Genomic DNA, 13,066 nt, shown 5'->3' with positions numbered 1-13,066 from the left:
GCCTGCCCGCGGCAGCTTCAAGCAGCGCTTGACGCCGGCTGGGCGTTGGGCGCCCCCCGGGGCCGTTTCGCCSCCGCACCCTCGCGGAGCGGCGTCGCCGCGGCGCCTTTTCCCCGCCAAGGCAGGGGCGAAGCGGGGGGAAACGCGGCGCCTCCCCACCTCCGAGGGGGGCGTGGTCTGTGGAGGGGGCGTGGCATATGGTCAGGGGCGTGGCCTGCTGAAAGGGGGCGCGGTCACCCGGAGCCCCGCCCACGGGCCCGAGGCGGGGGCGGGGCCTGCGGAGCCCCGCCCCCCGCCTCCCCTCCTCCCGCGGGCTGGGTTTCCAGCCGGAGCGTTTAGGCGGCGCGCGGGCAGGGGGTGCGGGGGGTCGCCATGTCGCGGCTGCACCGGAGCAGGTAGGTCYCGCGGCGGCCCGGCCCGGCGCGGCGCGGCGCTTCCCCTTCCCTCGCCCCGTGTGGGGCGGCGGGCGGGACTGAGGGGGGCCTGGGCTGAGGGGGGCCCGGCGGCCGTTGGGCCGTTACTAACCGCCGCCCCCGCCGGCGGCTCCCGGGCCCGCTCCCCGCAGGATCGCGGACTTCCAGGAGGTGCTGGGCGAACCCACGGTGGCGCTGGCCAAGCTGCGCGACCTCTGCTTCAGCGGTGAGTGGCCCCGGCCCGGGCGGAGCGTCCGGGCGCGCTGCGGCCGGCCGCGGCCTGGCGAGGGGGTTCGCGGCGGCCCTGGCCCGTGCTGCCCCCGCGGGGCCGGGCCTGCCGCAAGGCCCCGAGCAGGGCGTCAGGCTCCGGATCAGCCCGGCCGGCGCGGGTTGTCTCTGCGGTTGCCAAGTAACCCGGTGCAAAGCGTTTAAGGAAGCGGCAGGTGTCAGAAATCTGTGCCCGGCAGGTGGGCCCCGGCGATGCCGAGCTGGYGGGCTGTCCGGCGTGGTGGTGTGCCCCCCTCCGCCGGCCGGGRTCTTCACGTGCAAGCTTCCAGGCTGACCCTTCCTTCGCCCTCCTTCTGGAGCTCTTGTGGGTCTTGTTGCTTCTGCTCTGTGCCAGCTGCGTGGTCTCCTGTCCCGCTGTGCCCATGGTGCTTCCAGTGCTTGCTGTAGGCACCCTCCTCTGTGAGCGGTGCCAGCAGGTTTGGCATCGAGTATAACCCCCTAGGAAACCCCCTTTGGAAACTTCTTACCCATGGGGAGAAAAAGTGCTCTCTTGCTGTTTACATGGTGGTGCCAGYAAGCTGTAGTGAGAAGGCTGGGGCTAACGTAACTGTCTCTCTGCCTGATGTTTCACAGGAATCCCTTTTGATGGTGGGCTGCGCTGCCTGTGCTGGAAGGTGGGTTTTGCTTGGGGTGCTTTTGTTTCTTGCAAGTGAGGCTTTGGGCTGCTCAAGTACAGAAAATATTTTGGGGCACATAAAATCATAATCAAAAGTAAAAATCCAGAACTCAAAATCCACTCTAAGCCAGCAGTAGACTGCAGAGATTAGCACTGGCCCAGCAGCAATAGGATGTCCTCATAGGACAAGCATTATTTTGCCATCTGCTCTTTGCACTAGCACAGTATCAAGCTAGGAGTGCCAACTTGACCAGATTTGCTATTGACCAGCCATGCGAATAGGCCTATTTTGAGAACCTCTCCATGAGATACTGCTGGCTGTACCTTGGCAAAGTACTAGCCTTTCTGGAGAAAGCTCCTAGTTGTTTGAGAGAGCCACTTCTAGCTGCTGTGTTTGATTTGCTGATCTTGCAGATCTAATAGTTCCTACTCTGGAGACTGATATTTGTGCATCTTTCTTCTGCACAGATACTCTTGAACTACCTCCCTTTAGAGAAAGCCTTATGGAGCTCTTTGCTGAAGAAGCAGAGGTGAGGAGATCTATACTTGTTCCTCTATTTCTAATGATAGCTGTAGAGAAGTGGAATAGGTCCTTAAATAATTAAGTACCTACATAAAATGAAGTGTTCTCATGTGGAATGTATTGTTCTGTAGACTGTCTTGTGGGGTTGATGGATTGATCTCTTACTTGAACTCAAGTGAAGAACAGAAAAATATTTTCTGGCTATCAGGGTGGCACAGAAAGATCTGTTTGAACTCGATCTGGGTACTTGCATTGATTTAATCTTCTATTTCATCACAAATTCCCATTTTTCTTGTTAAGGGATCTGTATTCTCAGTTCCTGAAGGAAATGATTATCCAGCCTGGGATTGCCAAAGCCAACCTGGGTGTTTCCAGGGAAGATGTGACCTTAGAAGATCATGTAAGTGCTGTTCAGCTTTTATRTTGCAGAAGGTTCCCCAGAGTTATGATTGTTCTCTGGAGTTATGATATGTTGCTCTGGACTTAAACTCCTAGGCTGCTCTTGGCTCAGTTTTCAGACTATTTTGCCCTGCTAGCAGGAGGGAATGTTCCTAGGTACCAGTTCTGCACTTCTGTCTTAGTAGTCTTCAGCCTGAATTACTGGCAAAGCACCAGTAGTTCTCAAGAGAACTTTTCTCAACTATGCATATCCCTTCTCCCCTCCTTTGGAGCTGGCTGCTCAGTCTATGGATCCTCTAGAGAACAGGAGATGGCCACAAGAGGTGCTTCTAATAAGGATATGTTCCCTTGGGAAGTCATTTTCATGGATAGACGCAGAACAGGCTACCTTGAATGGAGGCTGTAAAAAGAAGCAGCAGAGTTGAATTGGACTATGATCATGGGAGGCAGGAGACTCATTTATTTCTAGTTYTGTTGCTAACTGTGTGATTCTCCTTATTTTTTAATTTTTGCTGTGTCTCCTGGCTTTGGCTTTTCTGAAAGTGCTATTAAGAGTGTATGTGTTAAGGGAAGGGGTAAAGGAACTGATCAGATGAGACTATGAAGTGGTACAACTGCTTGCATGTCTTGTCCTGAATGTGAACTCCTCTGCTGGTGCACAGTCGTCTGTGCTGCTGTGATCTCTGGAGGGCTTGATGTTGTAACTAGCATGTTACAACATGCTAACAATGATAACGTTAACACTAGGTATAAAGACTGTGACCATTGTAGGAGTGGGAACTGCAGTCAGGAATCCTGTTCACACAGGATGGGATACCTGATTTTTGTGAATAAAGACATTAAAAGACAGGGGGAAAAAAAGAGATTGAACGTGTTGGTTTCTGCCTGTCTTAAGTGAACCTGCATCCTCATCTGTTTCACAGTGATGCACTTACTGTCTGAAGAAACGACGCTGAATGTATCTAATAAGAGCAAAGATTAAACCTGGGTGCTAGGAGGGTGCTAGTACTGGCCTGTAGAGGGTCAGCACAAACATTAAATCTGTGTGTATTTACTGAGGATTTGGTACAAGCGGAACATGTTTGTTCTGTTGTTTATTTCTTTAGCCCCTCAATCCAAATCCAGACAGCCGATGGAATACCTACTTCAAGGATAATGAAGTGCTTCTCCAGATCGACAAAGATGTCAGGTGTGTGAGGCATAATGACTCAGGTTTCTGAACCAGAATGTTTCAGTTAACATTTTGTACTTTGAAAATGAAGTTTAATATTAAACCAAGCCTCCTGTTTCAGATAGGGCGCATACTTCCTTCTTCTTATACTTGATTTCCTCTTGTATCCATTCTAGGAGGTTGTACCCTGACATGGCATTCTTCCAGCGGCCGACAGACTACCCGTGCCTCTTAATCCTGGACCCTCAAAATGAGTTTGAGACGCTGCGTAAGCGGGTAGAGCAGACCACACTCAAGTCACAGACAGTGGCGCGAAACCGCAGTGGGGTTACAAATGTAAGAYCTATGTGAAGGCTGCCCATAGGGCAAGGCATCATAGTTGATAAGGGRAAGGGCATTTGTTAGGCTCTTTTCTCTGTCTATCTTTGCTTGCTTGGGGGAATTATGCTAATATTTTAGCTGATATTTTGTATACTAGTAGCTAGACAGTTGTAAAGAACTAGCTGATATTCCTGACAGCTTGTAAGGAATTATAGGTGTATCTAATCTTAAGGTTTTTAAGAAAATCTAAGGTTTTTCTTCTCGACCTCTGGTGGAAGTAAGAGTTGCAGGAAGATGTCAATATATTATGCCTTACCTATACATCTTTCTGCATGGGAGCAAGGCACTGAAGAGCAAATTTGCTGAAGTTAAATTTTCATAGTCTTCCAGAACTGGATTTCATACTGCTGGAGTTAGGAAGAAAAGAGCTGGGTATCTGCTGAAACATGTGTTGGCTTTTCCCTCTCTTATGAGTATTACCATGTTAACTGTTGGGGAAGGTAGCTTGCTAGTATTACAGCTTTGTTCTCTTTCTTCCATTATTAACAAAGTGGAACTGCTACGTTTTCTTACTGCATGGGTACAGGTTATGCTATGATTTGGGGAGACTGTCGCTGTTGAGACTGGTTCATTCTTCAAACATAGCCAACGCTAAGACTTCAGTGCTGTTGTGCTTCCGAGTTACCTGTCTTCATTTTGTGAATACCTGCCTGCTTAGCGTATGCTGCCCAAATCTTTTGGGCAGCTATGTGTATTAAGAGCCAAGCYTGTCATGTGTAAGAAGCTGTCTGTACCAGCTGGTTACCTTGGATCAGCCCTAGTCTTACCTTGCTCTTCAGGTGAGCTCCCCTCTTAAAACACCTCCTAATTCTCTGAGCGAGTATGAAGTTCTGCCCAATGGCTGTGAAGCTCACTGGGAAGTGGTGGAGCGAATCCTGTTCATCTATGCCAAGCTGAACCCTGGGATAGCGTACGTTCAGGGGATGAATGAAATAGTGGGGCCTCTTTACTACACCTTTGCTACAGATCCTAACAGCGAGTGGAAAGGTGAGAGACTGTTTCAGCCACTTGGTAGTGGCTGTGATACTGCATGTTCTCGGGGTAAAGAACTGGTTCAGGAACGGGACTGTCTTAAGGGAACTCTGACATGTAGCGATAGGCTGCTGGGGGGGGCAGGGGGGACTGATCTGCAGGGAACAATTACTGATCTGAGTTAGTGCCCAGCTGAGGCTTAGTAAAGATCATACTGGGAGCTTTGAAACTCAGGCAAGAGGGTTATGTTACAGGAGGGACAGAAAACTATCAAAACACCAAAATACTGATAGTATATTTCAAGTGRTCGGGGGAAAAAAAAGTGAATAGGGCAAGGGATGAGGAATTTCTAGGACCCTAGTGAACTGACAGAAAGCCAATGGGCTTTGAATAATAAGGATATGGGAAGTATCCTTATTATTCAAAATAGGATAATAAAATGTGTTTTTTGTTTATTTTTTGCATGGATGTAAATTGCACTTTCTTACTGAAACTTAAGTGGCTTGTAAGCTGTACATGCCTTAAAAGAGGATGGAATGGGAGAACTTGGCCTGTTATTCCTATTTCACTGGAACTGTGAGGGTGTTTGCAGGCAGCAGGGAGAGCAGATGGTGTTCTCATGCACAGTTAACTGGTTCCCAACCCCACGTCATGAAGACCTTGTGTTTGACACAGGGTCTGTGTTTGCTTTGGTTCTGTAGACATTTTTTTAGCCAAAAAAAGGCTGTGTCTAAATTTGTCCCAGACCAAACAAGCCAAGATCTTGTTGGCTCTACTGCTTGAATCCAGTACAGCAGCCAGGTTATTGAGCAAGAGCAGTTCTAAGTCTGGGTGCCTCTGTCTGTGATGCTCCCTCTATTCCTGTATCATCTTTTTCAGAGCATGCTGAAGCAGACACATTTTTCTGCTTTACCAACCTAATGGCTGAGATTCGGGACAACTTCATTAAGAGCTTGGATGATTCTCARTGTGGCATTACCTACAAAATGGAGAAGGTTTATTCAACCCTGAAGGAGAAAGATGTGGAGCTGTACTTGAAACTGGTGAGGAACTAGGTGTTTCTCTGAGTCTTGGTTGGAATGTGAGGAGTGGGACTTAACAGTGAACCAATCYTGTTAAACTGTTACTATGCTTGAATAGAAAGGTTGAGAGAGTGTATAAAGAACTTTGCCCATAGGCAAAGGCTGTCTTATCTGCGGGCTGAAACAGTCTCTCCTTGGATTAAGCTCAGAGTGAGCTGATACAGCAAAGCTTTCCTCCCATGCCTGGCTGTGAAAGCAAACAATGTTGCAAAGCTGCTAGTTGCGACTGAAGCGACTTGGCCATGATCCTTGGTCACCTGTGTTGAATCTTAGTTGGAACTGGAGTCTGTATTTTCATCCTGTCAGTAGGCCAAGCATGAGTTTTCCTGTAAAGCTCTTTTGGAAACTGAGGTTACAGGGCTTGAGTCTGTCTTTTTAATTACCCCAAAAAAAAGTCCTACCTCTGTTGCCACTGAATGCCCTAACAGCACTGACTTAATCTACCTGGAGATCACTATAGAAGTAAACTGAAATCCAGCAAGTTGGACCATCCTGCCCATCTAAGGCTATCATTTTTCTTCATCCAAGGACTTCTGAGTGCTTTGGGTTGTTTGCATGTTGTGGTAGAGGGATGGTAGAAAATCTGGAAGGCAGCTTTTGCTGAAAATAACCTGAGGTCTTATAGTTCAATTAATGTGAAAGTCCAAGGAGAATTTGGGAGGAAAAGCTGCTCTTACTGACAGCATTCACCAAATCACGTTGATATTTCTTGCATTTAGAGAAATCAGGATGTGTTTCTTGTATAATCCAAAACTCCGTCTGTTAGCACAGTGACGCAGGCTACAGTGTTGGTTGAAGGCTGATTCAGTGGGGAGAAAATAAACTGCTTACTGTTTGGCCAGCAGGAAATGGTCTTGGCAGTGTTGCAGCTAGACCTGGATTGTCAGGATCCTGAACTCATTTGACCTTGCTTAAATTTATGGTCCGTTAGTTTTGACAGTAGAAAACAAGTTACAAGCTAAAATTCCTTATGATATCTTTTACTGGGCATCAGTATGAGCTCTGGTCCATCTTTTTTCTTTCTGCAAAGAGTAAACTTTTGATAAATACAGGACTTCTGGAAAGGAGAGGCAATCCTGATCAAACTAGCCCCTCTGCTAGAGAGGGAGGGCTGTAGCTTTGGAGATAAGTGCTGTTCAAATGGGAACATTAAGATTGCTTAGGAAGTTTAAGTGGACTAACCCAAACAGTGCCTTTAGGAAAGGAAAGGTTCCTTTACTCCATGTCTTAGAGAGGAGTGTTTTCTGACTTGTCTATAGACATAGAGTATGGTGGCACTGAAGAACTGTCTCTTTTGATCCAACTTAAGCGTGAGAGCCTTCAAAGGAGGCAGTGGACTTGCTGATGCTGCAGTTGGCAGTCTGGAGCTCTATCAGGGTGGAGATGGGGATAGAAACATGGGGTGCATCTCTTACTTGTAGGGAGCTGGCCAAGAGCACGTACTCATTCTTTGCCTGGTGCATGTCTGACAGCAAGAACAGAACATCAAACCTCAATTCTTTGCCTTCCGCTGGCTGACGCTGCTCTTGTCCCAAGAGTTCCTGCTGCCAGATGTCATCCGTATCTGGGACTCCCTCTTTGCTGATGACAAGCGCTTTGATTTTCTTCTGCTCGTCTGTTGTGCCATGTTGACGTAAGTATAGAGATAGCAGCTCTTTCCTGCCCTTTTCTTTCCCTCCTTTACCTAAATTCATGGATCCAGGAGTCTTCTGCAGGCACATGTTAATGCATCTGGTGAATGGGCTATACTCGTCTGTCTCAATGATGGAGAAAATATTCTCAAAAGCATTTATAAAGGCACTCTGTGGCCCATTTTTAAAGCTTCTCTGYTAAGAATCACAAGTAGCTGGATTAATTTCCATCTTTCAGACTAATCCGGGATCAGTTGCTGGAAGGAGACTTCACTCTGAACATGAGGCTGCTACAGGTAAGAATGAAATACAGCAGGGACAGGAAGCAATTTGAAAAGCTCTTGAAATAGTACTGTGAGAGAGCATGATGACCCAGGATATGGTGGGAGAATGCCTGGGTAAAGAGAGATACYGGGTTTCTGATGGTTGCATGCAGAAAAATCTTAAGCTTGGTATTACAGCATGCCTAATACTGGAAGTGTGAGTCTTTGCACACTGTAGTCCCCACCAATCACTGGGAAACTAACCTCACTTAAGACAACTGGCTTCTCTAACTGCTTGAGCTTTCTTGGTAGTGATGTCTGTCTGTCTCTGCTCCCCATACTGCTAACTGGGTTTTCAGTTCCTTGTGCAGAAAGTGGCTGTACACTATCAGTTTTGTTTTCCTAGCTTTGTCTGGATCTCTTCTCCTTCTCGCCTCCCCCCCCCAACCTTTTTTGTTATGTCTGAGTGCTACAACAGTAGTGGCCCAGTTTCAGARAGTAATGTTCCTTCTCTGGTCTTCTGTTTGTGAGACACAGCACTGCTGTCTGAAGTCCAGCACCACCATTAAAATGAAGCCTTCTTTCACTTATGCATCCTTCATACCCTACAAAGAACTTCTGTTCTTAGACTGGAGCTTTTTAACCTTGTTTTGGTTTGCAGATAACTGAATATTTTCCAGCAAAGATGTGAAACCCTTTGTAACAGTTTGAAACTTGTTGGCAAGTGGCTTTTGTTTAGTTCTGAAGCCTGTGAGAGCCCAAGGTTGAAAACACCTGTACTGAACAGTAGGATATCTCTGATTCTGCCAGTTCCTGCTTTGGGTTGTGCAAGGTACTGGTTTTGATAAAGCTTTCTGGCATGAAGATAGTATTTGTGYCAAGCCAACTTAGCTGTACCCTTGGAGGAGGGGAAAAAAAGCAAAACACCTTCCTGAAGGGTATTCAGGCTTGATCAGTTACAAAATAAGCCAGGAAACAGTTAGTTGGTAGGAGAGTAACTGAACATGATAATACTTAACTTCAAGCTTGGGGGTGTTAGTCAGTATGGCCAAGAATGCATTTGCATCTCTTCATTTCTTTTATGCAGGATTATCCTATCTCTGATGTTCACCTAATTTTGAAGAAGGCAAAGGAACTTCAGGATTCCAAATAGTCCATGAGCCTGACAAAAGTGTTAGAGAAACTGCATGTCAGTGGATCCTAGGAGATGCCCCCGTACAGTGYGGTGCATTAATGCTCCTAGAGGTCTCTGCAGGACTTCACGTTTTGTGTTTTGGCATCTAGCCACCTTGAAGATTTCCTTCTATTTATTAGGTCAAGGATTGAATAATTCCCCGTCTACTTGGGTCTTGCACTCCATATTTTTCAAATCTCAAATGCCTCCGTACTGCCAAAAGCAGTTCTTTGTATCTTTTTTTTTAATGACTTTAATTCTGGGGAGAAAGAAACCATCTATCTGCTTATCCCCCAAGTCCTGTGGGATGAAATTCTTCTGCATTATGGAAGTATGCTCATGTGGAGTAACCTCTGATGAGGAGGGGACAGGCTGGATCCAGTGAAGTTGGTGGATGAGTATAAGAGGATCTTTCTCCTGTAAATAGAATGTATCCCACTGAAGTCATTCATCCTGCTGTTCACGTAGCTTCAGGATTCTTCTCCTTTGTGTGGCACCTGGCCATCACTGGGATGTGCAAAAAGGAATACTGCATCAGCTTTTGGCGAGTGTCATCTGACATCCAGCTGTTTGGACTTCATCACATGGGAAAGAGACCTTGAGAAGCTGAGTTGGCTGGACACAGTTACAGCTGGCTGCTTTGTGCACTGAATTTGCCTGAATCCAGAACCGCCTTATCAAGAAGGTCTCCTTGGAAGATAGACTATGGTGGTTTTAATCAATGAGGGAAGTGTAGTTTGATTAAGTTGAGCCTTATTACGCACAGCCTTAGAGCAGGAGGTTGTTGCTGCAGGGAGGCTGAGACCTYTAGCTGTCTGATCAGCAGCTGCAAAACTGCTTTCCTAGCTCTGAACTGGAGGATATCCAGCTACAATCACGATTCTGAAACACAAGAAAGGGCATCTAGTTGCATGCTGTGAAGGCAGCTGTATTTAGGGGCTTATCCTGGCATGACACTGGGGTTTTCTGCCTCGGTGACTTGCATAATACTGCCCTGCATAAGCTGTGGTCACAGTAACCTTGAAATTGTCTAACAGTGCTTCTTGCCAGGAGGAGGTTTTTGCTTTTAGGTCAGACCCGTAACATGTCTTTTTCTGGTGTAATCCAGTGGGGATACAAGCATTTCAGTCACTAGCTTACTCCTGGAGGTGGTCCACTTCTCTGTGAACCAGTCCTACTGGAGTGACTGTCCTGAATTTGTCCCTCTTGAAAGGGAAACTGATACATTTCAAATTCAGTCGGTCAGGCTTAGGTGAATGAGAAACATTAACCTGCAGGAATGTCAAACTGATCAGAAATCAAAATCCTCATAGGGAGGGACTGGAGCACCCAAGTGCTCCAACTGTGCAAAAGCTCTTGAGTGAACACTAATCCAGCATGCTTTACTTTTTGCTGTGCTGGCTCATTTCTGCATAGCTGTTTGACACTGCACTTTTCTGTATTTATGGGTGCTGATTTGCTAAAGGTCAGTCTTTTACTTTCTAAGATCTGCTTATGCTGTTGATGGCCTAGAAGGGCTCTAGTAAGAGGGGTGTTGCCAGCCTTCAGCTTTTGTACTTGTGTTATTTCCTTCACCTAAGGCGGGTTCTTTACAGGCYACTGTAATTTTTACAAGCATAGGTGTGGAGACCAGAGGACAGGTTGAAACACATGATTATGTTCTTGTTAGCAATCCCAAGCATTTCTTCTGACTCTTCAGAAGATGCTCTAGTGACACAGGTGCAGCCAGGTGCTGCTGCTGTGGTGGAGCATGAGCAACTGTAAGATTTAAACAATCTGTAGCTAATGCCTATGGCTAACGGTATCCCTCTGTGTTGTAATCCTTTCTAGAGGGTAGATTTTTCCTCCAAGAAATATGGAACTGATAGAACAGAAGAGCTGTGTGGTGGAGCATCCTGCCTGCTCTGAACCACTGGATGGATGTTCTTCCTGCCTCCTATGACTGAGCTGTTCTAGCGGGTCTCATGGTCTCAGCTCTTAGGTACCCTACACTAGAGAGGCCAGTTGTTGGACCTTTTATGACTAAACAGCCAGCTGGTAGACATAAATGTAGAACTGGAGGATGAAACTCCTAGGCAGAATTGGACCTCCTACAAAATGCTTCTGCCTCTGAACTGCTGTAAATATTGTTGCTCTCTTACATTCCATGCACAAGTCCCAGAATACCTGGGCTGTCCGGTTCAGGTCCCCCTAGTAAGTGCTGGGTCTTCCTAAGCTGTGTTTTTCACTGCTAACAGGAGCATCCACAAGGGTTCCTTCTCTGAATGTCTAGAAGTCTCCTTAAAATAACCTGAAAAGGCAGCAGGTCAATCAAGATTAAAAGGCTGCTTACTGATGAACTTCTGCTTGTTCTCAGAGTAGTATTTGGGCCCTGAGGTTGATTCCCACTGCAGTGGAGTTGCTGCAGCTCTGACTCAAGTGTTGGACTGTAGATTACAAACACTTGAGAGAAGACAGCAGGGAGGCTGCTCTTCGCTTAGCAGTGCAGAAGGCTCTCGGTGGAGGCAGCGTGCAGCCTTTTTCATTCCTAGGTTTTAAAGGGTTTCTAGTACCTTTCTTTAAGAGCAGAAATGTGTTTCCTGAGAGGAGAAAAGCTTTTGGCTCTCCTGATGAGTGACCTTGGCTTCGTTCCTCAAGACTGTTCATGATTTTGTTAAGGTCAGGCAGCATTAAGTAGCCCATGGTGGTTCCTTGCTTGTGTGGCCAAGTAATGACTGCTCCACGCTTGAGACAATTCCACATCTGGTTTCTCCTGTAGCAGATTAGGGATGAGAGCAGCAAGACTGGCTGAAGCAGCAGTTCCTAGAGGCTGAAGGTGTTAGTCTGTGGTGCCTTGAGGACATCTTGCTTTGTAGGGGCCTAAATAGAGGAAGTTTAAAGATCTCTTACTAAGCGTTCTTCACAGGCAGGGCTACTACCAACCAGGGGAAGGGGGACCCTTTCTTAGGAGGCAAAATAGAAGACTATGCTGGATGTGGGAAGASATAGTCCTTGCTTATGAGGAAAAGATCCATTCTACCCTTCTTTCACCTTGGTATCATTTGGGCCTCTGGAAATTTTGCAGCTTTGACAGTAAGGTAGAAAAAACAGTATATGAGATTGAGTAGTCAGTTGTGATCACTCAGAATACTGATTTTTTTGAGTTCACATTTTGTGACCCAATGCAGAATTACTCAGTTTGGCAGTGAGTGGAATGAGGGTCGTAGCCTGCTTTAGGGGAGTCTGGGGTATCTGGGAAAGCAGAGGCTATTTTCCCTTAATGAGTGTCAGTGATTTTGTTTTAGCCTTGCACCTTTTAGCTTGAAATGCCCTTTCCCAGAAAAAGCAAGTGATCAATCTGGTAGTTTTTTCAGAATAACACTTTTTATGTTGGCTGGAAAGAACTGTGTCAGAACAAGCTATAGAGAACATTTCCTGACTCTAAAACTCCTTCTTTTAGGCTACATTTTAAACACTATTTTTTGGTAATGTTTCCTTTAGCTAAGCTTTGTGCAAACATCTCTTGGTGGTGTGACTCACCTTGTTGAGCTTGGAGTTAATGCTGCTACGTGTGATAACTACAGTATTTCTCAGTGTCCYCTTCAGTAGAGACTGAGGGGACCCGAGAGACCCTGCCCCGGTGGCGGCAGGAGTCCGCCGCGGCAGGCAGAGCCTTGGAGCCCGCCGCAGGTTCGCGTGTCCGAGCTCATCTCTCGCCGTGCTGTGCTTGCGCTGGCTGAGCCTGCCGCTGCCCGTCCTGCAGAGCCAGAGCACGGCCCGGGAGCGGGGAGAGCCGGCGGAGCCTCGGCTTTTCCCGGGGAGCACCCTAGGGGCCGTGCGGCAGCTCGGAGCGCTCCACCGGGGCGGCCGAGAGCGGGGCGTGCGCAGGGGCCCCCGCGGCGGCGCGGGCGAGCGGCTCGCCTCCAGCCGGAGCAGGGAGCGGGCGCTCCGCGCTGCTCCACTAGCTGTCCGCGCCCCGGCGCTGCCGCCCCCCCGGCGCTGTCGCCCCCCGGCGCTGCCCCGCTTCGCCCTAACAAAATGGTTTCTTCGCGCGCCGGACCTTTCGCTGCGGCTCGCCGCCCGCGGCGCCCTCTAGCCCTTAAAGGGGCGATGCCGCCGCGCTGGGGCAGCCCGCGTTGGCGCGGGCGGCGGCCGCCGCCCGTTTAAGAGGCGG

The 13,066-nt window shown here is 47.9% G+C and overlaps 1 protein-coding gene across 2 annotated transcripts; it reads left to right on the top strand.

Moving 5' to 3' along the window:
• Positions 1-263: 263 nt before the first annotated feature.
• On the top strand, positions 264-12,397 carry TBC1D13 (TBC1 domain family member 13). Of its 2 annotated transcripts, XM_085312066.1 has the most exons (12): positions 268-395; positions 566-639; positions 1,275-1,315; positions 1,786-1,847; positions 2,141-2,240; positions 3,346-3,428; positions 3,587-3,746; positions 4,571-4,778; positions 5,643-5,806; positions 7,318-7,478; positions 7,715-7,772; positions 8,827-12,397. In XM_085312066.1, exons 1-12 carry the CDS (start codon positions 373-375, stop codon positions 8,890-8,892), a joined length of 1,200 nt encoding a protein of 399 aa, XP_085168192.1. In that variant the 5' UTR covers positions 268-372; the 3' UTR covers positions 8,893-12,397. The 2 variants fall into 2 exon arrangements, with proteins under 2 accessions (XP_085168193.1, XP_085168192.1); XM_085312067.1 differs by lacking the exons at positions 7,715-7,772; positions 8,827-12,397 and having other exon boundaries at positions 264-395; positions 7,267-7,336.
• Positions 12,398-13,066: the final 669 nt, after the last annotated feature.

This window comes from Rhea americana, unplaced genomic scaffold, assembly GCF_003343005.1.
Source record: "Rhea americana isolate MKP2758 unplaced genomic scaffold, rheAme1 scaffold_357, whole genome shotgun sequence".
Lineage (NCBI taxonomy): Eukaryota > Metazoa > Chordata > Aves > Rheiformes > Rheidae > Rhea > Rhea americana.
The sequence above is the reverse complement of the archived record's forward strand: the minus strand, read 5'-3'. Positions and strand labels throughout refer to the sequence as shown.